The sequence below is a fragment of the Dermacentor andersoni genome, chromosome 11, assembly GCF_023375885.2.
Source record: "Dermacentor andersoni chromosome 11, qqDerAnde1_hic_scaffold, whole genome shotgun sequence".
In the NCBI taxonomy this organism is placed as follows: Eukaryota; Metazoa; Arthropoda; class Arachnida; order Ixodida; family Ixodidae; genus Dermacentor; species Dermacentor andersoni.
This window is the reverse complement of record NC_092824.1, coordinates 4,282,416-4,307,357: the sequence shown is the minus strand read 5'-3', so window position 1 is coordinate 4,307,357 and position 24,942 is coordinate 4,282,416. Positions and strand designations below refer to the sequence as shown.

The following is a 24,942-nucleotide window of genomic DNA, read 5'->3' as shown; positions in this document are numbered from 1 at the left end:
GCAATTGGACGCGCACTGCGCTCATAGGTATAGTATCAAGATCGAGAGCTCATTTCAATAGTTACCGGCAATCAGCGCGAGTGAGAGCGTACCCTTCACGAGACTTCACGCTGAAGTGGCAGCAAACGGTGCCGCCATGTTCGACAACGCTATTTCTTAGCGCCCGTAAACATTACAAACGTTAAACTCGCCCAATGACCTACGTTATCATAGCACACGTAAACCACTGAAAACCAATAACATTCAGAGCATGCGCAGTAAAGAGACGCCATTTCTTTACCTACGTAATGCGCTTAGATTTGGCTGGAAACGCTATTTTAAAACTGTCTATCGTTGTGGGGCAAGATAAGCCCCAAACGCCCGCACCGAAAATGCTAGGTGCAAGAGCAAAGTCAGCGAGAACTGTCACCTCCATGGCCAGGTTAGCAGCAGTCACGGAAAGGAGGCTCCCATAGCAGTTCCGTGCATCTGTCTATAAAACTGTTTGTCCAGAGTGAAGTAGCTGTTGTTTGACGATGTTTACGATCTTTTAATTATTTTAAACAGGTTGCCCCATCTTACCCACAAATAGTGGAAGAAGGTTTATCTGGTTTTAAACTACTTGAAAAAGGTTTGTACTTCACCCATGAGCTTGCCCAAGGCAAGAGATTGTAGTTTTTAGACATTGACATCACCCTTAAAGACCAAAGCTTTTGCTGGATGTATCGCCCTCGCGCACAAAGAGAACTAATGCCCTATGATTCCTCCCATTCAAAGACAGTAAAGCACGCCATTGCTCAGATGTGCCTGGAAGCGTCGCTGAAGAAATCTTGTTGCCATAAGGCAGAGGAAAGCTTTCGCACCCAGATTCGGAAGTTGGAAAAAGCAGGCTTTCCAACCTCGATCTTAACCGGAGTAGCTGAAGCCTTTATGTGAAAATTGAAGAAAGAAAGTAGATAAAAGGGCGACGAAGATGATGTCACCAAAAGCAAAAGTAGACCGGTTGTCATCCCGTACACCCATAATGTAGCGCACAATTTGAAGCATGTGGCGACAAAATATAAGGTTCCTGTGGTTTTTTGCGCCCCAAAGAAACTGGCTGGCTTGTGCGTTAAAACTCATCCCAACAAGGTAAACAAAACTGAATGTAAAAAGAGACATGCAGCTCCGCTTGTTAAATGTTCCGTGGGAGTCGTATATCAAATACCTCTCACATGCGGAAAGAAGTACATCAGACAAACTGGCCGCTGTATTAACGACCGATTAGCGGAACATAATCGGGATATACAAAATGGCACTGGTTCTCATCTGCCGCATCATTGTAAAGCCTGCGAAGAAGAAAGGAAGATGAAGTGTGTGACAAGGCTGAAAGAAGCAAAGGTTTTAAACAGAAGTAAGGACTAGACAGCCAGTGAACTGTTGGAGGCCTTCTATATTAAAAGAAACTGTAGCGATTGTGGTAGCGCCCCATCTATCTTCATTTATAAGAATAAAACTGCTTTTTTAGATACACGGGCGTGAGATACGTGTGTGCCTCACCTGTCTTTTATCCGCTTTTTTTGTAAAAAAACCCTCGCGCGCATGTGTGGTTCATGCTACCCATCTTGATTTGTCCTTATATTCATTCGCATACGCGGTGAATAAACAGTTGGAAGTTGCGCCTGTCCCATCTCGCTTGCTATGTGTTGTCTTTTTCGGCGCTACAACCGTCTTCTAGAAACATGCACCAACTAGCCCCCCAAGAAGTATTACTCAGTTACCTCCAATGTGTTTGCTCAGCGAGCTTATCGTCCGTCAGCAGGGCATCCCTGCACGTCGCTAGGGCCAGGTCGACGGGAAGAGATGTAAAGAGCGACTTGACGTCAAAGGGCACCACAACGTCGTCTTCAGCCGGAGAAATATTGCGTATGTTTTCCACGAAGTCTGAAGAATCAGGAACGCGCATTGCTGTCTTGCCACACACTTCGTGCAGGCGCGCGGTTGACGCAATCAGTTACCGGCTTGTAGGGTGCAGAACATCACTCGTAGTCGGTTAAGCAAGTGCCCATAGCGCCGCTGAGCTGGTTCGCGAACTCCGTTGACGATGCGCTATGCCACTTCAATGTTTTCATCGTCAGCTAATACAACGTAATTATACAGAAATATGGGTAAACTACTACCATAATTCACCAAGACGAAATGCCGCCATGCCACACCATCACTACTGCCAAGTTTTTCGCCAAGATACAGACCACTGCTAAGAGATCACAAAACCACCATTGAACAACACTTGGTCGGCGTGCGCTAGAAAACCAACGCGCCACGGCGTCAGTTGCGCCACCGTCCTGCCTTCTCAAAAGTCCTCAAACGATTCTGCCCCTAGGCATCTAGAATCTGCTCACGTGACGGATTTTTGTACATTTAGACGCACCCCTATATTGAAAGAGGTCTCCAGTTACTACACAGGTCCAAAGTCTAGTTGGCGTTGAAGTGAAAGGGAGTACGAAGGGAGTACGCTTGGTGATTCTGCCGCACTTCCTGGTGCCAGCGGTTTGACACTTTGCCCGCACTCATATAAGTACATGCGCAAGGCGGACCAGGTCACTGAAGGCCTTTGGCAGCTTCAGCTAATGTATCTCCAGGGCCGCTTGACAAGAAACCGCAAGACGTCTGTTCGCAATGTCTACGTTCCTGAGAGACTCCTTCTTCCAGTGTGTTCGACAAGTTCTATAACCTGGACCGAAGTTTGTCGGAGAGGCCACGAAGACCAGAAATTAATTTCTCTCCTTGATGCGTCAAGTATGCCAGCCTGCCCTGAGGACGAAGAAGCAAGATTTACCTCAGAATGTATCGACACTCTAATACGCTCTAACGCTCACTTTTCAAGGATTCCTGTAAAACGCCTAGCTTTGTATCTCGTTGACAGGTCGCTATGCGTTGCGCAAAACAATAAAGAGCTCAATTTTTTACTCTTCTCCAACAAAGATATCCTAGAAAGTGACCTGCGAAATGCCATTAGATGAAACCACCAGAATCTTCGAAGTAAACCTGTGTTTTCTGAAGACCACACACTCTGGTATTACCATCCTCAAGCGAATAAGCCACTTCTTTCATACCATTGAGCCAATTCACATTTTGCAGAGGCCATAGCAAGATTTATTTTTATCAATGCACTAACAAAGTCGTGTCCCTGTTTATTGTCTTACACTTTTCAACAGCCGTTTGCACGAGTTAAGCAAGGTTACGTTTCTGAGAAATGTGAGGGTGTCGATCGAAGAAATATTTTACAGCGAAGCACAATAAGAAATGAGTGTATCCTCAACACCAGCTAGCTGAGTCCAACAAGAAGAAAATTTTCGCCGCGATCTTGATTGCCCAAGATCGGTCACATAATTTGAAGAAGGCAGGCCTACATATCGAAATGTGAACGTTCTTTTTTCACGCCGAACAATCTAGTCATTCTGTGCCAAGAAAGTAAACCAGGTAGTAAAATAGCAGACGCATGTGAGAATAAGAACCAAAATAAGTTTGCTCAATGCAGGACTTGTGTAATATATATTCTATCGGAAAAGGTATATTGGGCAAATTCGTAGGTGGGTGAATGAACAGATTTAAGAGCACTCTAAGAGACTGAACAAATGGAATGTCCCAAATGAGGTTGCATTCCCCGCTTTGAATGTGCAGTTGTCAATGAAAATAAAGGGAAAAAATGTGAATTGACCAGCCTAATCCTTGAAGGCACCCGCATTATTGCATACAACGAAGCATTAATGAGCGTCATTGCTATTGTCACTGTCAGAGAAAGGAGATTTCTTACACATGCACTAGTGATAGTAGCGAATGGATTGTTCAGCAGTGTTTCAAATGTTAGCACTCATTTAGTTATAACTGCGAGTGGACACGTGTCCATGACGTGAAGTGCGGAAGCTATAATTGTTCTTTGTTCCCGGAAGGAAAGTCCTTGATTGAAGTAAGAGGTGTGTGTGTCTTGTTCTTCATATGTCTCTACGTACTAGTTGCGCCATACCGAGACTTCTTCAACGAAGCTAGTTGGGAGAATTAACGATGTGAAAGGACAAAATTGCCCATTGAGCTAAAAAGCCGTAGCAGTGAAAGGGCACCTAAATTCACGTTGGCTGCGACGCCCTGTCACGAGCGCGCTTCGACGTAGTAAAGCGGGCGAGTCGCAGCGTCTTTCGCGTAGCGCCCCAGATGTTGCGTGAGGCGAGAGGGAAACGCCGTGACGCAATGTCACCAGCGCGCCTCGACGGGTGGTCGTCGGCGTGGCAGTCGCGTGACGTGTGCGCGCGCGGGTGTCACCGTCTGGGTCTCAGAAGCGGTGTGCATCTCGCACCCCTGGGGCTTAGCTGCTGCGCGTACCTGCCGCCATGGTGGCCGCCACTGCTTCCTCAGTCTCTCCTCGTGCAGAACGTCGGTGGCATGCGGCGTCTTGATCCCCCGCAATATCGTCCAAATGATTCCTGTCTACAGCCAATATGCTAACGTAGAAACGCCAAAAAAAAAAAATAACCTGCACCAATTTAATCGCAAAACTCTGTTACGTACTCCGAAGGAAAACTGGAAAACATCACTGACAGAGCATAACTCGAAGGGCCGCTCAGCGGCGTTTAGTCCGACATTAATGCTTTAGCATTCACAACTCATAAATAGTGTTTAGGTGACCTCGCATTTTTTTTTTCATCATTACTAGCCTGTAAACGCGAATACTATGTGAGGAAAAAAAAGAACAAGGACATAGGAAACGTATCTTTCTTTGTCTACATTTGCCTTGTCCTTTGTTTGGTCCTCGCCTAATAGGCGCGTTTACACGGTTCATTCATTCATTCATTCATTCATTCATTCATTCATTCATTCATTCATTCATTCATTCATTCATTCATTCAGTTAATAGTGATACCCTCGGGCTTCGTGATGAAGCAAGACAGAGGGGAGGAATACCATAGTAATTATACAAGTACAAAATAGAGAAATACACAGTCTGTACAAGTACAACATGACTTCTTTTGCAACATTCTTAGAAAATTTGAAAGCCACTAAAAGCAGTTGCAATTGTAAGAAAAGCAAATGGGAACGCAGTAATAAAATAGTGAAAAAAGAACAGAATTCCATACATTGTTATGGAAACAAACCAAGGCACATTGTAAAGCATGCCAATAAAGTTCACGAGGGTTGCAATGTGGGCTTGTTGGTAATGCATCTTCAAGGAGAGTACGGCAGCGCGAATCAAAGACGGGACAAAAGAAGTGTGTGTCCCTTTGTGTCTTCTTTTGTCCCGTCTTTGTATCGCGCTACCGTACCCCCTTGAAGATGCCAATAACCCGCCGTGGTTGCTCAGTGGCTATGGTGTTGGGCTGCTGAGCACGAGGTCGCGGGACCGAGTCCCGGCCGCGGCGGCCGCATATCGATGGGGGCGAAATAGAAAAAGACCCGTGTGCTTAGATTTAGGCGCACGTTAAAGAATCCCTGGTGGTCGAAATTTCCGGAGTCCTCCACTACGGCGCGCGTCATAATCAGAAAGTGGTTTTGGCAGGCATAACCCCATAATTGATTGAAAACGTATGCACCATTTCTACATGACCTCAGCCCCCTGAAGAGCATTCGTGACTCCAAGTAAACGCTCGCCACTTTGTGATCGCACCGAGAAACCGTCGATCCCGGTTCTGACTTGAAGCGAGAGAGGCTCTGCTATCAAAGCATACGCTGAATTCCTCGTAGTTCTCAAATCGTCCTTGTGCTGCCGCGCAGAAGCTCGAAAATGAAAAAAGACACATTTCTCCAATGAGATGGTGTGTGCAGCGGTTCGCGCATAGCGGTTATTTTAAGTCGTTTCTTTTATCTCTTGTTGACAATCGAATTTTCTCGGTACTTGATAATACTTTGCAGCCAAGTCTTTTAGGTTATGTCGATCACTTTGTACCTGTGCTGAAAAGCTTGAAGCCTGCGGGAAGCGGCAATGCTGTTTAACACGTTCTGGGTGTTCTTAAAAAGTGTGCAGTAGGACTTAAGTGCACATATGAGTGGCCGGTCGATGGTCACCTACAGTTCTTAGATATTCGTATGATTCTAAATGATAGCTTTCTTTGTTGGACGTACTCTCCTAGGAGCAAGAAGCACTTGCCTGTCTACGGCTTGGCGCACATTAAGTTAGTTAAAACAGCCATAGCTATTAACTGCCTGAGAGCTGCTCTGGTTAAATCTTGTGTACACCAGGCTTCCTGCAGCGTTGAGAAACAAGCGAGCCGTTTACGTAGGGTCGGGTATCCCAATGACACCTTGGTGTCATTCACTGAGGGCCTCGTTAAAGAAGTAAAAGCTGACCTGCAGTCTCTCGGCGCAATGACGCACGTCCCAGTGGGCGCCCTGTGGGTGTGCCATAGGTGTACAGGGTGTCCCACCGCCTAAAAGAGGTGGCGAACAAGTGCGGTGTTTTCTCAGTGCCACTAAAGCTCGCAAGAATGTGCAACCTCGCAAACAACGCCGGGAGTCAAGGTACATGCCTTAAGGAGCATGCCACCTGCTTAGTTAATTGCAATGGGGGGGGGGGGGGGGGGGGTATACAATATTCCACTTCCCTGTGGAAAGTGCTATATTGGACAAACAGGCAGGTGCCTGAATTACCGGCTTAGGGAGCTCGGGAACGCTAGAACACTCTAGCAGGTCCTGGCCACTTGGCTGACCACTTCCGCAGATGTACACGTAAAGGTTCCCCGTGTTTTCATAACACGCATCTGCTCATACGGTTCGCTAGGCAGTTAGGTAGAGAAATATTTGAAGCGTATTGCATTTCAAAAGCTGCTGATAAATGCGTAAGCGATAACACATTCATCGCTGGTACTCACTGATAAAGAAGTTTTGTACCTCGATAAGAACCTCGGCCCGTATTCACAAAGCGTTCTTACGCTAGAAGCGTTCATGTCAGCCAATAGTGATGTAGGACATATTACCAGCGAAGGCGGTCAGCCAATGAAAAACAGAACTTACAAACGAAACGCTTTGTGAAGTCGGCCCCTGGTGAATACTTTGTAATGGCTTGCTGTGGGCGCTTATCGGCTTTGTCGCGCATTTGGTTGCCTCCTACGTGTAACATTCGTGTATGCGTCTGTCGCATTTATTTAAGCATACGGTGGCATCTGCATGTTTTTCTATATGAAGCTGGTTAGTTGAAGTCCAGCGCTCTGTCCTGTCCCGCCTTTCTTTCCGTTAGTCTTGTTCGCGCTAGCTACTACGTCACAGCAACTGCCTCAACAGCAACCATCCCAACTTTCTCCGTTAATGTCGAAATACTTTTGTTGCGTGTCCTTATGCGTCTCATCGTGAATGAAAGACAACAATATATGATTTCGTCTTTTCCCAAAAGAAGCAGACGACGCGCATCGGATAGCGATTTGGATAAGAAGCTTCCTTATTAGGAAAAGGTGACTGACACTATGCTGGTTTCTTCCAAACACTTCAATCGGGTCGACTTCTTTCTTCACGGCGAGTAGACAATTCCTTTATTTAAATTTATTTTAAACATCTTGCTGTCGCCTCGAATCGCGGAGTCAAATTTGTTTATAGGCAGTCACTTATTAAATTACAGTGATGTAAGCTTAGGTTACATTTGGTTTTCCTTGTGCATGGTATTCTGTCACAGAATTAGTGTTACTAACGTTTTTAGGAGCAGGCATACTCTCGTTAATGTAATTTTGTCTTCAGGCGCGGTAGCAGGAATGAGAACTGCTTCAGAAGGTCTGAAGCCGATTATCATGCAAATCATGCCGCGAGGCGACATATCGTCTTCATTGCATACTTCCGTTTAGCGGCACAAGCAGTAGATCTTTTTTATTCAGCACGGTGAGTGCCACTTTATTTCCCCATAAGAAATTTCGAAGCAACTGCAAATAGCTTGGGAGCGTTTGACCGGCGTACAGCACGGCTAGTTTGCTTTCTGGTACTGTGCGCACAGCTAAATTCTCTTACAACTGGTGCAATCGGTTTGCATTGCATTTACCGTAGTACAAGTCACCTTGCCCAAAAGAAAACCATCGCTCTACTTTGGAAGCCCGGTGGCAGAGACTCCACTTGGTCAAATGTGTTATTCTCTTTTCAGGCTTAACCGGCGCTTGGGAAATTTCTACGGGCGGCAGGTGTCCGCTGTGTTCGCGATAGCCCGGGTCCTGCCTTGAACACTGCGTACTGTGAGCGCAAACACGCGCCAGTCATCGTACACAGACAATCTTATCACACGTATTGGGTAAGCATGAAAGGAAAGGTGCGCCCGGACCAAGGAACCTTTAGGAGTGGAAACTCCGCTGTTTGCGGCGACCAGACAAGGTCACAAGTCCGCGGAGCCACTTAAAACCCCTTAAACTTCGTTAAGTAGTGACACTCTCCTTCTCCGCCTTCACTCCTCCTCGTTTCTCCTCTCTTTTACGCTCCCTCCTAGACCGTGGCGCAGCCTACGATGCTCGAGCGCAGCAAACGATCTTTCGCAGAGTCAATGCACGCATAGCAAGGCAGTGCTCTTTAGGCGTTCACGCTGGCTTTCCAGCTCCGTGTAACTTCGTGTACAGCATAGAATTTCTAGTCTGATGGTTATACAAATTCAGTAACGGAAGCTTTTGTTTCATTTTCTTTTAACAATTTCCTAAAAAAGTATATGAAGGAGCGTTAACGCTGTGCGTTGACAACTGCGAATGTATCGCGTGCCCTGCAATTAGGTACGCAACATTTGTCAAGGGCGTGTCGTCAGATCTTGTTGCGAATGGTTGTAAATAACACGTTTACGATCGAATGACAACATCTTGACTTCAGCAAGCCCTCAGCCTAAAGAATCCGCGCCGGCCTTACCATGTGAATTCGCGGCGCGTATCAGCTATGACGTACAAAGGCTGACGGAGATCACTGCTCTGAAGGTTCTAAAGTGTATTACAAGCTACAGTGCCGCCAACGTGCGTGCTTGCCAATCTAAGCGCGCGCAAAGGCTCAGAGGTGGGCGCTGGTGCTATTATGTTTCTCGTGTCTCGACGTCGAGAGAAATACCGCGGCCTATCATCGAGTCGGGACTCTGCGTACACAAGAAAATAAAATAAGTTTTTAGCATTCGTGCGCGAAGCGGGAACGCGATAACAATGCTTGACTCAATCTCAAACAAGACCACTGTGGGCGTCAGTAATTTTTTTCAGGTTAATGACTTATCACTAATAACACTTCATTGTGCGTCGGTTTGTCCGTTTACTAAGTGACGTACTTGTCGCGAATCGAGTTGCACTGAGTTGAATGTACTAAGGACGGTTGCACTCCCTCCGAAGTAACATTTGCGAGACATGACTTTATTAGTGAAGTCATGATCGCGCAAAGAATCCCCCCGCCATAACGCGGCCGAAATTGTGGCAAGTGAAATGTTTTATCTATAGGTCAAAATGATATGAAACGGCATTCGAGTTGAAAGTTAACAGTTTATCTTAAGCATAGATGCATTACAGATTTGCCTTTGCAATCAAAAGTCCGTGTGCACCATTTATTGTCTCATTGCGTAAATAAACACACCAGCCTAAGAGTCCTACAGCAAGCGCGTCTCAATTAGGCCTAGTGGCTGTAGAAACTAATAGTGGAATGCACGAGCAAGCGAACTAAACAAACGAGCAAACGACTAAACGAACGACTAAACGAGTGTGCGAACGAACGAGCAAACGACTAAGCACGAACGGCGACTAAATCAGCCAGGGAGCGGGCGGGCGACAGCACGTTTTCTTTGCGAGTGCTCCACCACCGCATCTGAAGCTTCGCACACTTTAAAGCTCACGCGAATTAGCACACACGTCTCAATTACCTATCATGCTGTCGCTCGGCAACGAACGCACCGCGTAACACGGTTTCGGGAGAGCACGCACGCTTTTCATCGGTGCCTCTGTATCGCAAATCCACCGGGCGACTGGCAACGAGGAACACGAACAAGTGAGACAAACAAAGCTATTCTATCTGAAGAAGGCTAGTAAGTAACCACAAAATGCAGAGAGTTGCTCTCCTGAGGCGCTTTCATGATCGAGACCGAAATTTTCTTAAAAGGACTGCGCTGAATCCTTTAAAAATTTCGTAATCATGTTATGGCACGCAACCTCGCGTGCCCGTGAACTCAAGCCAGTTGGCGTACAAAACAATTAAGCGCACCAGATATGACTAACACGACCACGTAGTGCGTATATAAACAAAGCAGACGTTGCGTAAAAATCGTGTTAAAGCGTGCGTACAAATGACTACATGCACAGTGAACTGTGCAATATCTACTACATTATTACCCGCAGCGCAATACGGAAGCCTGGCACATACTATACTCTGAGAGACTCAAAACTTACCTCGCATAGTCGCGCGGAGGAAGTTGGTCGGCAGTTCTCCCCTCCCGAATCGGTGAAGCCATGTCTTTCTTCTTAACCCGTCGCGCTTACCGGACGGTAACGCGAACAGATTCTTGCCTTTGCTAAAGCTACATTGGCATCCGGACGCGCAGCAGGTCATGGTCACAGAAAATGACGTGAAGCGACATCGCACTTGCCACAAAACATCCTTCAAGGCGTTCACAATATCAAAACAACACAGAATAGGAATGGAAGCAATGGCGCCAACAAGCGCCGCTGCTCGAGCAAAAATGGCACTGAAGCGTGACTGTAAACAAACGAAGCCGGCGCAAGGGGCCACGTGATGCCATTAGGCCAATAGCGACGCGGCGTCGGCTTCGGCCAGAGCGCTCGAGGAGGAGGCGGCATTCTTCAAAGCGTGGCTCTACTTTACGAAATTTAAGGGGTTTGAGAGGCACTTAAAGTCCGTTGATAATCTGAAAGAAGGGACACTCTTTGAACTCTGCCGCCGCCGCGCGATCTCCTCGCCTCCTCCTCGCCCCTTGCGCGTTCCCCCCGCGGCAACCAGTTTTGCCCTCGTTTTTCTGCACGACGATTGGTCTCCCTACCGTTGCCCTTGGAAACGCGCGGATCTTGAGTTTTGCTTGTGTTTTTCTTTTTCGTTCGCGCCATTTTCCTCCTGAACACGGCTGGCTCGGCGCTTTAGCTCGGCGTAGCGAACGTTGTGCGCTGTTTCCTGCTCTAGGTGCTAGCGCTACGCCAGGCTGTTGTGCATATAACTGCAGCAAGAAGCCTCAAGATGGTTATACCATTTTTATGATACCACAAGGAAAGGTGACGGCTTGCGCAGGAGGCTGTGGCTGCATGACATTGGCCGAAAGAACTTTGTTCCGACATAGAACAGCTTTGTTTGCGAGCTGAGGCGTCTTTCTTATAGCTCGTAGCAAAGCATCGCGTAATGCTGCATTATTTTTTCATTCTTCCGGCCTGCTCACCAGCGTTATTGTTGCGGTTGTCCTCAGAATGCTTAATATTCTGGGGCGGCTCCATCACCTTGCAAGTCGCTAATTGTTGTGTTCAGTCGGAAGTGCAGCATTATAGATTCTGCTTTGCGCCTGAAAAAATTAGTGGCAATTATACCCGTATATTATATCCGGTATTGCAGGTGATGAACGTTAGCTAGTCAACATCGAGCTTGTTTTTAACATTTAAGGCGAAAGCCTTTAGATCTGTATGTTTCAAGGTCGCGTTGTAAACTGGAAGTATCACGTGACCCAAGTAAGGCCAGAGGTGATCTCCACCCCTGTATAAGAGAATGATTACCCAAGTTAATTAATGAATCATTAGTTATTGACACAAGGTGGATTAGGGAGGACTAAGGTTGCTAAGAGTGTATTAAACAAGATTACGGTGCATTAGAGTGCATTAAGAAGGATTAAGGTGCATGAACAAATATTAAGGTGGGTGAAGGTGGATTAAGGCAGATTATTGTGGATTAGGGTGAAGGGTTGATGAAAGGGTATTAAGACCGATTAGGGTAGATTAGGGTGCATTAACGAGGATTAGGGAGGATTAAGGTGTATAATGGAAGAATAAGGTCGAATAATGTGGATTAGGGTGAATTAGCATTGATAAAGGAAGATTAAGACCGACTAGGTTGGATTAGGATAGATTAAGGTGGATTACGGACATCGAGCTAGATTAGGTTTGATAAAGGTGGATTACGGTGTATCAAGGTAGATTTGGACTATTAAGGAGGATTAAGTTGGATTGACGCGCATGAATAAGGATTAAAGTGGATGAAGGATTAAGGCCGAATATGATGGATTAGGGTTGGTAAAGCAGGATTAAGACCGTATAGGGTAGGCTAAGGTGCATTAGGGGCGATGTAGGTTGATTAGGTTGTTTTAAGGTCGATTGGGAGTACTAAGCTGGATTAGGGTGAATGAAGGAGCAGTAAGGTGGATTAGGGTGGACTAAGGTGAATTAGGGTTCATTGAGTATTAAAACCGGTTAGTCTACCATAATCCTCCTAATGCACATTATTCCACCGAATCCACATTCATCGACCTTAATACTCCTTCATTCATAATCCATAATCCACGAAAGTACTCCTTAATGCACTTTAATCCTCCTTAATCAACCCTAATGCTCCATCATTCAATTTAGTCCACCCTAATCCACAATTATCGCCCTTAGTCCATCTTAATCCACCCGAATCCACATTAATTTACCTTTGTCCACTCTAATCCACCTCAATCCACCCTAATCCTCCTTCATTCACTTTAATTCACCCTAGCCCACGATAATCCGCTATAGTGCACCTTATTCCTGCTTAATCCACCCTTATCTTTCTTCTTGCACTTTAATCCACCCTAATCCACCATAATCGTCCGTAATGCACCTCAGCGCACCTTCATTCACCTTCATCAACCTTAATCCAACCTAGTCCTCCTTTATGCACCTTAATCCACCCTAATGCACCTTCATCGACTTTAATCACCTTAATCCTCCCTAATACACCCGAATTCATCTTAATCCAACCACTAATCAATAATTACTTTGCTAATCATTAATAATCTTTTAACGCAGCTGCACATGCTTTAGTTCGCTTCCCGCCTTCCTTCGGTCACGTGATATTTTCTGTAGATCAGAACGGCACCTTGAAACAGGTCTAAGCATTTCGCTTAATAAGCCACACACAAAGGGATGTGTCACAAGCAATACTAGATCAGACGCACGAAGTAAAGCATCTGATCACGTGGCCGAAAAATTGTGTGGAGTATAGAACTCGCGTCAAAGCTCCGTTTACAATGGTATACCCAGTTCATATCGCTTTAAAAAAAAACCAACCTCCTCATAAACGTTGCCTCCAGCATTACCGATGCTATTATTAGCATTTCTCAAAATTTTCAACCCCACTGGGCCGCGCAACTGGCCCAAAATAACATGCCTCCATAGAATCTTGCGGCCCGTCCGCGGGAGCCCAGGAGGAAAAGCGCGCCGGGCGCAGCCGGCGGGCGAGGAGAATCGAGGAGGAAAGCGCCGTGAGGAGGAGAGTGTCGCTACTTTCTAATTATCAAGGGGTTTTAGAGGCTCTCTCATGCTGGCGGCGCCTGGCGGCGTGGAAAGGAATTACCACCGCTTCGGTTGCCAGGGCAAATGGTCGAGCGTATTGCTCCCGTTCGGCCGCGAACGCCTGACTTCTATTGAGGGCACGGAGGAAGTGACCGGAGAGCGCGCCAGAACCACCTGCCCGCTCGCTGCATTTTAATGCGACAGCGTTAAGGAGCTCGTGTCGCAGAAAAGCCGGTGTCGTCGGCGTCGGTGTCGGCGTCCGCGGCGTTGGCCGTGAGCGATAAATCCCGGCAGGCACTTCATGAATAAAAACAACTTTCAAGATGGGCTGGGTGGGAATCCAACCAGGGTCTCCGGAGTGTGATACGGAGACGTTACCACTCAGCCACGAGTTCGACGCTTCAAAGTGGTGCAAAAGCGCCTCTAGTGAATGCGGTGTTGCCTTAGAAACGAGCCGTAGAAAGTTATACTGCGGTGTATATCGGTAATTATGAACATGTAACTTACAGAAGTCGCAGTTACATGAGTAGCGAAGTGCGCTTGCGCTACATTTCTTCAGCGCTTTCCGCACACGCAGAGCCATCTTGCGGCAAACACAGAAGACCCCCTCCTCTCAATGTACGGTGCTGCCCCGACAGGTGGTGCGCCACGCGCGCATTGGGGTTGTGCGGGACAGGTGCGAGGCGCGTCGCGTCCCGGACTCCTCTCCCCTGACGACGTTTCTCCTTGCTTCCTCACGGGTTGCAGAATCAAGCGTCCTTCCATTCTTTAGATCACTATCTGTCTATCTCTCTGCCCGTGCCGATCACGATGTTTGGCTGGCGTGCATCGTTTCCCCGGGGCTCCGAGACACCGAGTTCTTTGGTTCGTTCCGCTTGCTCAGGCGCACGTTTCGTTGCCGCGCCGAGTGAGTGAGTGAGTGAGTATCAACTTTATTATTAGAAGGGATAAGGGAGGCTAAGCTACGTAGGCTTCCATGTTGTGCTTCAGCTCGTGAAAGGACCCGTGTTTGGATGTCTCGGTCGGTGCTGGAGAGAAGGGCCTCCCATTGTTCGTCGGTGGGGGGTGGCGAGACGAGGTCGGCGGGCGGGGGGTCTTCCGGACAGCCCCAGCGGATGTGGTTTAAGGAGGCGACGTCGCCGCACAGGCAGCAGCGTGGATCAATGACACCAGGGTGGATGTGCGAATACACTAGGGGGCACGGAAAGGTGCGGGTCTGGAGGCGACGCCAGGCGATCTCGGACCGCTTGGGAAGACTGCCATGTGGGGGTGCGTAGGCGTACCGTTCGAGGCGATAGTGCTGGCTAATGTCGTGGTAGGTGACCAGGGGCTCCGGCACCGGGGCGTCCGACGTGGAGGGGCTCACCACTCGGTCGACGAATCCTCGAGCGTGTTGGTGAGCCGACTCGTTGCCAGTGTGACCCGAGTGGGCGGGGACCCAGACCAGTTCAATGTGACACGATTCGTCCTCCAGTAGAAGTGGGCGAAGGAGCCGTAAGGTGGTAGGCGAGACGAGACCTCGGGCAAAATTGGAGATGGCGTGCTTGGAGTCGGAGAGTATGACGCTGGCGTCCGTCGACGTGGCGGCTAAAGCGATGGCCGCCTCCTCAGCCTCGACGACGTAGGGCGTTCGAAAGGTGGCGGCCGTGATTGTCGGCCCCGAGGGTGCCGAGGGTGCCGAGGAGGGCAAGACGGAGACGACTGCGAAGGCGTCCCCGGGCGAGGCGTATCGGGCCGCATCCACGTAGGCGATGGCCGGGTGGTCGGCGTACTTGGCGTGAAGCATGGCCGCACGGGCTTGGCGACGGGCGTCGTGGTGTCCCGCGAGCATATTCTTGGGTAGCGGCTTGATGGAAAAGGCTGCCCGAAGAGCATGAGGTAGTGAGACCAGGTCTGGCGGGTGAGAAGACGTGTCATGACCGATGGAAGAGAGGATGTAGCGACCGGTCGGCGAACGATGAAGGCGTTGCACCTGAGCGGTGCGGTGAGCTTCGATCAGTTCGTCGAGCGTGTTGTGGACTCCCAGACGGAGGAGACGCGCCGTGGACGCGTTGGGGGGAAGGCCGAGAGCAGTCTTGTATGCACGGCGGATGAGGACGTCGGCCTTGTCGCGTTCCGATCTGAGAAGACCAATATAAGGAAGGCCGTACGTGAGACGGGAAACGACAAAAGCGTCGCTAGACGGAGGAGATCGTGTTCGCGCATGCCGATGCGCCGCGCTCGGACACGAGCGAGCATGCGCGCGGTTTGCTGAACCGAAAGCGAGAGCTGGTCGATGGTGTGAGCATTATGGCGGTTTGACTGTACTATCAGCCCGAGCACCCGGAGATGCGAGACGACGGGAACGGGAGTGGAATTGGCGTGAATCGTGTTGGTGGGGTGAGGCGTCTTGTGGCGACGCTGGTCGGGGGGCCGCATGAGGAGGAGGGCGGATTTGGCCGCCGAGCAAGCGAGAACGGCCGCGTGCACGTGACTTGTGATGACGTAAGTTGCGCGTCGCAACGTCTGCTCAATGTGCCCGTCGGAGCCAGACGTAACCCAAGGAGTTACGTCGTCCGCGTACAGGGTGTGTTTGAGATCGGGGATACGGTCGAGCTTGTCGGGAAGTGAGCGAAGGGCGAGATTAAAAAAAATGGCTGTGGCTTAGCTAAGGTTAAGCCCAGGATGCGAAGCATACTAGCCTTTATTTTAGTTGTTGAAGCACTGTTTAGCCTGGTGAACTGCTGTTGCTTGGCTATATTTGGTTCGGCTAGACGAAGAAACAACTCATGCAGGCGAGCGCACGAGCTGAGACCCGGCTATGTAGCTACGCGGCCGCAAGCGAGCGCACGAGTTGAGCCTCCGCTTTTGCAGCTGTTATGACGTCATATGGTAGCTACGCGGCCGCGCGCGGCGCAGCAAGGAAGAGCGTGGTTGTGCGGCTAGTATGCTTCGCATAAAAGAAAAGGCGACAAGACGGCGCCCTGAGGGGTAGGTACCACGAGATCCAAGCGCATACGTGGGAGACGAGAGATCTCCCACGATGATTTCGGCCGTGCGGGCCGTGAGGAAGGAGCGAATGTAGTGGTAGGTGCGAGAGCCGGGGTTGATGGTGGCGAGTTCGGTAAGAATAGCCAAATGGGAGACGTTGTCGAACGCCTTGTGAAGGTCGAGGCTAAGCAGAGTGTCCGAGAAGGTGGGCGGATCGAGAAGGTCGTGGTGGAGTTGCAAGAGGACGTCTTGTGTGGAGAAGTGGGGGCGGAGACCAATCATGGCGTGGGGAAGGAGGTGGTGAGCGTCTGTGTACGTTTGCAAGCGAGCTAGGACGACGTGCTCCATGAGCTTGCCGACGCACGAAGTGAGTGAGATGGGCCGGAGGTTCTCGATTATGAGTTTCTTGCCCGGCTTCGGGATGAAAGCCACGCGAGCGTGTTTCCACGACTGGGGGAGGTTGCCGGAGCGCCAGCACTCATTCAGGAACGAAGTGAGGGCTACGACCGAAGGGGCATCAAGATTTCGGAGGAGTTTGTTGGGAATGCGATCTGGACCGGGGGCGGAGGTGGTTGCCGCACCGAACGCTCCGTGGCTCGACGCTCACCGCGTCCGATGCGGGGCGCCTCGTAAGTGATCGCTGCGCCGTAGCCCATTGTCTTTACACCCCTTGGCGGGTCGACGGGAACGCTGTCGCGTTCCACTCTAGAAGGCGAAGCTTAAGCGTCTTCCAATTTTTTTTGTTTTTTGTTTTTTCGTTGCGGCTTCTACGCGCCGCATGGCGCCGCCACTGCATACGGCTACGTCGGCGCATACAATTGTGACCTTATCTGGTCGCGCGCGCTCGTTCGCGCTGACGGGAGTTTCACCTCCTAAATGTCTTCCTCCGTGGACGTGACCAACAAACGTAACTATCATTTGTTTTTATCCTCAGACACACTGATAAGGTAACATTACAATTTTTAGCCTCGTTCTGTCTGTGCGGAATATCTGTACTTAGCTTCTGAAAAGAACAGCAGAAATTACTGCCTATATATTGCGAGATGGTATATGAGATGTAGTACAACACGAGTCGCAGCGTGAATTTACCTATGAAGGTAAAAAACAGGCATATATCGTACCTGTACCACGAAGCAACGCCTCGAACAAGTGCTTGCACCTTTCGAAGAGGCTGGCTATGCACAACCTCCTTTCTTTAACCTACGGATAGCTCGAATGGCTCTTCGCAATTGAGAAAATCTGATGCGGCTCGCTGGGCAAGCTGGACGTTTGCACGCACAGCGGGACTATCTCCGCGGTTTCATCGCCGGAAACCTTGAGGCCGATCTGTATTAGGTGATCGGCAACAAAAACCATTTTGGATTCGACGAAAAACCTCGATTCGACACCAGAAACGACAAACGTGAGCACATCACCAATCGAGAGAGCGGCCGCGAACGTGGATGTCACAGCCATCTTTGTCTACTTGGACAGTGTTGCCAGCACAACTAACTCTGGAGTTACCATTACTGTTAACAAATTTAATTGTATTTTCTATTTTCATTTCTATATTTTAAGAAGGATGTCATTATGGTGACAGAAAGCGAATTGTAGCCGTTTATTAAACAAAACTTACTTGCTGCAGATCTCCAACACATTTAACGTGATTGCTCTGTTTTCCTCATTCGAATATTAACAAATAAATTTCCACTCTCACCCAACCCTTCGCATTTTGCTCAGAACAATTTCGTTTTCAGTGCAACGGTGCTCATTGGCAAAAAACGTTTGTTTCAATGGGTTGAAACTTCCAACGAGGTGCGATTTCTTCTTACCTGTTAACTGCACGCAATGTGCGGCGTCAATGTCGTCCCTGTCTGATATTTGGCCTTGTTTAGTATATCTTCTTATTGAGTAAATAGCGCAATACAGACAGGGACAAGAGCAAAGCAATCGACAGGACAGACGCTGAACTGTGAACTCAAACCTTTACTGAAATGAAACAAATCTATAAACAAACACTTCAACTCTCTGAATGTGATGCAAGCGTGAAACGAATTCCGGGAGCATGCCCATACAATGCTGACGTGAAGGTTGAGCGCGTAGCCAGTTGCCACAGAGCCTTATCCAGAAAATTTCATTCTTTGTGCACTTTACAGCCCAAGCGGTCCGCAATTTTCTTCATGGTTTCACGTCCTCATTCTGGATTAGAGTATACCCGTTTACATCAAGGTTCATCTTTTTTGCGTGCTATTCATATTCTAGTTTTTCACGTAGATTCCCAGTTGTTTACTCAAGTCTTCATTTTTTATGCGACGTCGCTCATTCTCGGTTTTCATATGACCTAGTTCTCGATGGAACTCCTCGGTATTTTTCGTAAGGCTTTCCAGTCCTACGTGAAATTGATGAAATCAGCAATTCCGAACTTGCCGATATTCTTCTTTATGAGTTTCGGCTCTCAAAGAGGTGACAAATAGAGAGCGTAAATAAGGAAAATGTTTACATGCTGCTCTTTGGCGCGTTTTACGCCCGCATATTGGTCCGCAGGTTGGTTAACCTTCATTGTTTATTGATGAAATTACTGCTTGGGTCGCGAAGCCCGCAGTGTGTGCCAGCCCGGTGCAATGTTTACAATTAAGCTACTTATAGTGAGGTTTCAGAGCCGATCCCAAAGGATTTGACGTACCTGTTGCGCGCTTAGCACGTAGCGCTTTCCGGGTCGGAACATGGCGCTACTGCTGACTCCGCCCGTGAACTGTCCCTGTTGGTGTAAGAGGGCGGACATGATAGCCTCTTTGGCCGGAACACCTTCGAGCTCTGTGGCCAGCCTGAACGTGGCGCCTGCATTAAAATATGTTGCCAGTGTGGCAGCCATTTAGAAGTGGCACCTCCATCACCTCATAGTCACGCATCGTGTGAAGGTACCGATAATCGTTCGAGAGACGGCAGTCAGTCGCCTACATTTTGTAGGGGTTCCTGCACTGCGTCCACTGCGTGACTTTTTATTTATTTATTTATTTGTAATACTGTTAGCCCTTGCGGGCTGTTACAGGGGTGGGGCAAAAGAATTTTCCTCAAACACGTAACACCAGTTCCGCAATCAACAAACAATGCATTCAGCAAACACATGACAGTTTACGCTCAAATGATTGAGTTGTGTGCGTTTCAATAAATACATCTGCATCAAGTTTGTTCCAATCGACTATAGTTTCCACAAGAAAGAAAAATTTGAAGGCATCAACGCGTGGCACATAGGGCATTACAGCATGAAGGTGAGCTGTACGTGGGGACACTCGTCCAGGGGGACGCAAGTACAGTCTGGAGTCCAAATTGAACTTATTGTTATACAGTTGGTACAAGAATTTCAACCTGGCTATCTTTCTGCGCGTTGCGAATTCGGGCAAACCGGCACGAGATAATGACGCAGTTACAGACTGCGTCCTTTGATAAGCATTAAAGATAAACCGTGCGGCTAGCCTTTGAATTCGTTCCAGTTTATTTATCAAGCCCAATTGGTGCGGATCCCAGACTATACATGCGTATCCCAGTGTGGGCCGTACAACTGTTTTGTACGCCTTGAGCTTTACCTCGGGTGTAGCACCTTTCAACTTTCGCCTTGCGTTGAGTAGTTTGCGTTGAGCAGAACCACAAATGTTTTCAATGTGTGCGTTCCAATTCAAATTGTGCGTGATTGTGACCCCAAGATATTTAAGCTTACTAACATGTTGAAGTGGGCTATTATTTATTCTGTAAGAAAAAAGCAACGGGGTTTTCTTGTTAGATACAGTCATGTAAGCTGATTTATCGAAATTAATTTTCATGTCCCACATAACACACCAGTCATAAATTCTTTGCAAGCATTCGTTCAACAACATTTGATCCTGGAGATTCTTAACGCGACAATAAATAAGGCAATCATCCGTAAATAGACGCAGTTCAATGTTAGGATCATTAGCAATGTCATTTACATATAACAGAAACAAAATTGGTCCTAAAACCGAACCCTGTGGCACACCAGCTAAAACAGGTAAGGAGGAAGATCTTTCGCCTGCTATTTGAACATATTGCTTTCTATTTGTAAGGTACGCATGGATACACTTCACAATTTGCGTATTAACACCAAGTTTATACAATTTCTCAATAAGTTTTGTGTGACACACCCGGTCGAAAGCTTTCGAAAAATCAATTGCTATAACATCAATTTGTTCGTTGGTGTTAATTGCGACGCCGAAAGCATGAGACACCTCAAAAAGCTGCGTCACTGTTGACAGACGTTGGCGAAAGCCATGCTACTTACTGTAGAATAAGTTGTTGTTTTCTATATATTCAACTAGATGTTTCGATATTGTGTGTTCTAACGTTTTACACGCGGAGCATGTAATGGAAATTGGCCGATGGTTTTCCGCGAATAACTTATTGCCCGCTTTAAAAATAGGTACAAAGCGTTCTAAAAGGATGTGTGATTTTTCTGCACAATGAGTAACTTGGCCTGTCGAAGTGTGTTTCGCTGTCTGGGATTCTTGGGACACAAGAAAGAGTTGCTTATTAGGCACTCAGAGAGTAATATTGCGTGTGTTTGGCAGGGGCCGCAGGATTATCAACAGAACAAGTATTGAGATGTCATTTGGTTTGGGTAATATATACATTCCTCACTGTACCAAGAATTGTCAGTGACAAGCGTCGTCTTTCACCGTGGCGCCCTAGCACAATTTTGACTTTATGTTAGCAGGAGATGAGTGATACTCACTGTATTTCCAAGGCTCTCCGCACGAGCGATACACTTCAGAGTGCGTTGGGTCCATGGTGTAACACACGCCTGTCTTGTAGTAGGAGTACTCGATATACCACCTGTATTCAGAGGAGGACTAAGACTACGGCGACCACTGTGAACTCAGGCGATTGAAATACCATGTACAATTATAGAGTGTTAGATATCTTGAGCAAAGCACACGTACCCTATTGGAGGCTGCAAGGAAAAGGTGCAAGAATGTGGTGAGCTGTACCAGTTAGTACATGTTAGCAAAAAGGAAAAAAAAGCGCTGAATCAATGATTCCCTCAGAGAACACAAGCCTTTCCACAACTGACAACGCTATTCCTGCCAAGTCACTGTAGACAGTGCCAGTAGAACGTTTGTAGTTCACAGCACAAACGTCATAGGCCATGGGAAAACAAGGACAGCAAACGTCAAGACTGGACTTCGCAGTCATAGAAGTTATAGAACAGCTGACAAGACCAGACAACGGCAGATCCACGTGCGTCCGGGATTGCGGTGTCATCAGGTACGTACCAGACGGGGGCCCGGGCCCCCCCCGGGCCCCCCCCCCTTCCCGAAATTAAACGGCATACCCCCCTTCTCCCTGCCCACGCCACCACTCCTCACACACATTCCTAAAGCGCCGCCAAATCAATGTTGAGACTTGACAGCTATTCGGCGGTCAACATTTTGCTGCCGGTTTTCCTCCTTTTCGATGGCTGTAGTTATTGGCGTCTCCTGGAATGTGAAGGCCAATTTTCAATTTTCTCATCGATTCGGTGCCCGAGCGATTAACTCGAGATGCGTTAAGTTGTCACCATCTATTCAACGGTAACGCGCATCGCTGTTGCTTCATTAGTTCAACCTTCTTTGTGTAGAGTCATGCAGCGACCAGGAAAGTCATTAGGTTCGTGGTCAGCTGGTCTACATGCTAGTGGAACGAGCTGCGGCCGAAGAAGACGCCAGTTGCGTTTGGCTTTTCCTTTCGCTTTATTATTTCCTCGAGTGACCACTCGTCGCGACGCTGGCAGATCCTCGGAACCATATACCCGCGATATGGGTTAGATAAGGTGGAAAATAAAATCATGCGAAACAGCATCCATCATCAAACCCTGCAATAACCTTTATTCCATAAGCAATATGACTGTCACCCATTACCTCGTCTGGTTTTTTCCCTAATTGTACAGCACTTTTTGTGCGAAATTGGCAACTGGAAACAAAAATTGCAAGGAGTTGAGAAATTAAGCAATCTACTAAGGGAGAGAGCCAAGGTAACAGCCAAACAGGAAAGAAAAACGAGAATTAAAAGATTTAACTGCTTATGAAAATATTTATGGATGAACATCATTTTATTTAAAAAGGAAGTACAGAAAACTCTACCGGAAGTGGAGAACAATTCTGTGTGTTTTCAATGACACGTCTAGTGCAGTTATCAGTCGAGCCGCCTGACGTAGTCACTTCTCTGCTGTGCTTAAGTGGGTGTTTTTCTAACCTTCCGCGGTGGGCGCAGTACGTCTAGAACCGCAGCGTCCTGCGCTTTACGCGGCTGTACGGTACTGGCGGCCACGCGTCGTTACACAACCTCCCAAATAATAATACGAGTCGGTTTGGGCACTTATGTTGGTAGAGCAGTAAATGAGGAATGCAAGATAACTGATTGTTCCGCAAATATTTCTCTAAAATTCTTCCAGAGCTAATTCAAAAAACGCTACTATCATCATCATCATCATCAGCCTGGTTACGCCCACTGCAGGGCAAATGCCTCTCCCATACTTCTTCAACTACCTCGGTCATGGCAACTCAAATCTGCAGCGAAGCCCCACCTGCGCCCTCATAACCGCCAGCCACTCCGCCAGGCTGTAAATAACTCGTACTTCAAACCTTTCCTGTTACCTAAATAAGGCGGTAATCACAAAAATAAAGTTATTAGCGTGTAATTTTGTACGTTTTCATTCGTCCATTATAGCGGGACGGTGAAAGCCTAATTCTTCATTGAACTGAAATAAAACGCTTGCTTTGCTGCAACTATTTTCTGTAAAGTTTCACTTCAGTTGGCAGTGAAGTTTCATGAGTAAAACGAATTCAGCAGTGAAATGAACTGTGCCGCAGACTTTTGAAGAGTGAAATGGTCAGGCTCCATACACGTTGCCAATGTCTGTTGCATATCTCATTGCTTCCGCTGATGAAAAGACTCTTCAAGAACAGCAGACGCTCCGGGAGTATCAAGTACGACGCCATTTTGAAAAGGTCACATGACGACGATATTGTTTGCTTCTGTGATTCGCTGGCGGAGTAACACAACCCCGCGCGGTCCGTGTGCCTTGGTTGCCAACGGCTATATTTTTTTTTAAGTTGTACTCTACTATAGTAATTTTCATTTTACGATTCCTTCCTACGTGAATCCATTTGATGTAGTCCCTTGTTCGACAAGTCAAGGAGAGGTGTACCTTAAAGGTGTACATGTGAGATAGTTCAGCACAATGCGTTGGCGGGCTAGTTGATGTGAATTCATGAATACTTTGTTTAGCGCAAAACAACAGACACAAGAAAGACGGCAGGACAAAGCGCTACTTGAGGCGCTACTTGACAAGGCGCTACTCTCAAGTAGCGCCTTGTCTTGTCGTCTTTCTTGTGTCTGTTGTTTTGCGCTAAACAAAGTATTCATGTGTACATGTGAGGTACACCTTATTTCATTTCTCTTTTGCGGGTTTACGCATCTTTATGGCGAATGGTGGGCGTTGTTTCCACTTGTACTAGTAAAGGTGCTCGCCCTCCTCATTTGTATATAAAAATTACCTTGGGTTGCCTCTCCGAAGAAAAAGCTTGCGTACGTGCCTCGTTGTCATGCAAGAGAACAAAGTCTATTTGATCTGTCTGCAGCTGCCCCAATCTGAAAGCGGTAAGAACCCTCAGGGCCTGGCTCCATTATTCGCTGCAAAAGAGCCGACGTCCGACATCTGTGGTAACGGCCTCGACATCTGCCTCCCGATTGCCTCATCACTGTGTGATATGCGGTTGCGAAGGCGCAGCATCAAAGGCGGAGTCCAGCGGGATAGTGCGACATCGTGGGCGGGATACTGCGAAGAGTTCGACCATTCTTATTGGCCGAGACAAGGTAATCAATTTCCCTCATCTATTGACTTCGGGCAGACAACTGCTTAAGAGTGGGCATCTTAGGTGCTATGTGCCGCGTGTAAAGTGCTGCGACATGTAGTGTGATTCATTCGGTCATGCAGACTGCTGAGATATAGCGTGTTACCATAACCATGGTGCCAGTTGTAAATATCAAACGAAATCTAAATTTTATTTCATCTCCCAACAAAGAGACAAAGGGGGTGGCGGGAAAAAGCTGCATTACTGCAGCTTGACTAAGCCCGGTCCCGTATGATACAATTCGACACTGTGCAGCAGTAGTATAGGTACATAGCAACATAAATCTAGGCACTTTACAGGAAATGTGAAGAAAAAAAAAGAAATGGTAACATGGACGTACAGGCAGTAAATTCTTTTTGTGCAGAAAGAACAACAAAAGAAGGAAGAAAAGAAAGGTGCATACGAAATAATTTCAGAAAATAAGTTGTGATAACGCAGGTAAAAAGAAAATGAAAACAAAATTGTATACATCAGACGCATCAAACTCGATATACATAGACGACATACGTATATCTGCAGATATATATATATACATACACTAATACTGATGTATACTAATACCAATATATGCACTAATATGTATACGATAATCAAATACATGTACAGGAATCACAGAGCGGGATTTTGCGAGAGGAAATAAGTGAAAAAAGAACGAGGAGACATAGTATCCAGGCTTAATCCACTTGTAGTAAGGGTGT

The 24,942-nt window shown here is 47.5% G+C and overlaps 1 protein-coding gene across 2 annotated transcripts in view; it reads right to left on the bottom strand.

The window, feature by feature from the left end:
- LOC126517640 (uncharacterized) overlaps nt 1–21,181 on the bottom strand; it is a 258,981-nt gene extending 237,800 nt beyond the window's left edge. For both annotated transcript variants that reach the window (XM_050167440.3, XM_055064479.2), the window contains exons 1-2: nt 21,085–21,181; nt 19,024–19,178 (exon numbers count right to left, since the gene is read on the bottom strand). In XM_050167440.3, the coding sequence (XP_050023397.2) occupies nt 19,024–19,178; nt 21,085–21,139 (210 nt within the window). In that variant the 5' untranslated portion in view covers nt 21,140–21,181. The remainder of the gene's footprint in view (nt 1–19,023; nt 19,179–21,084) is intronic.
- Nucleotides 21,182–24,942: the final 3,761 nt, after the last annotated feature.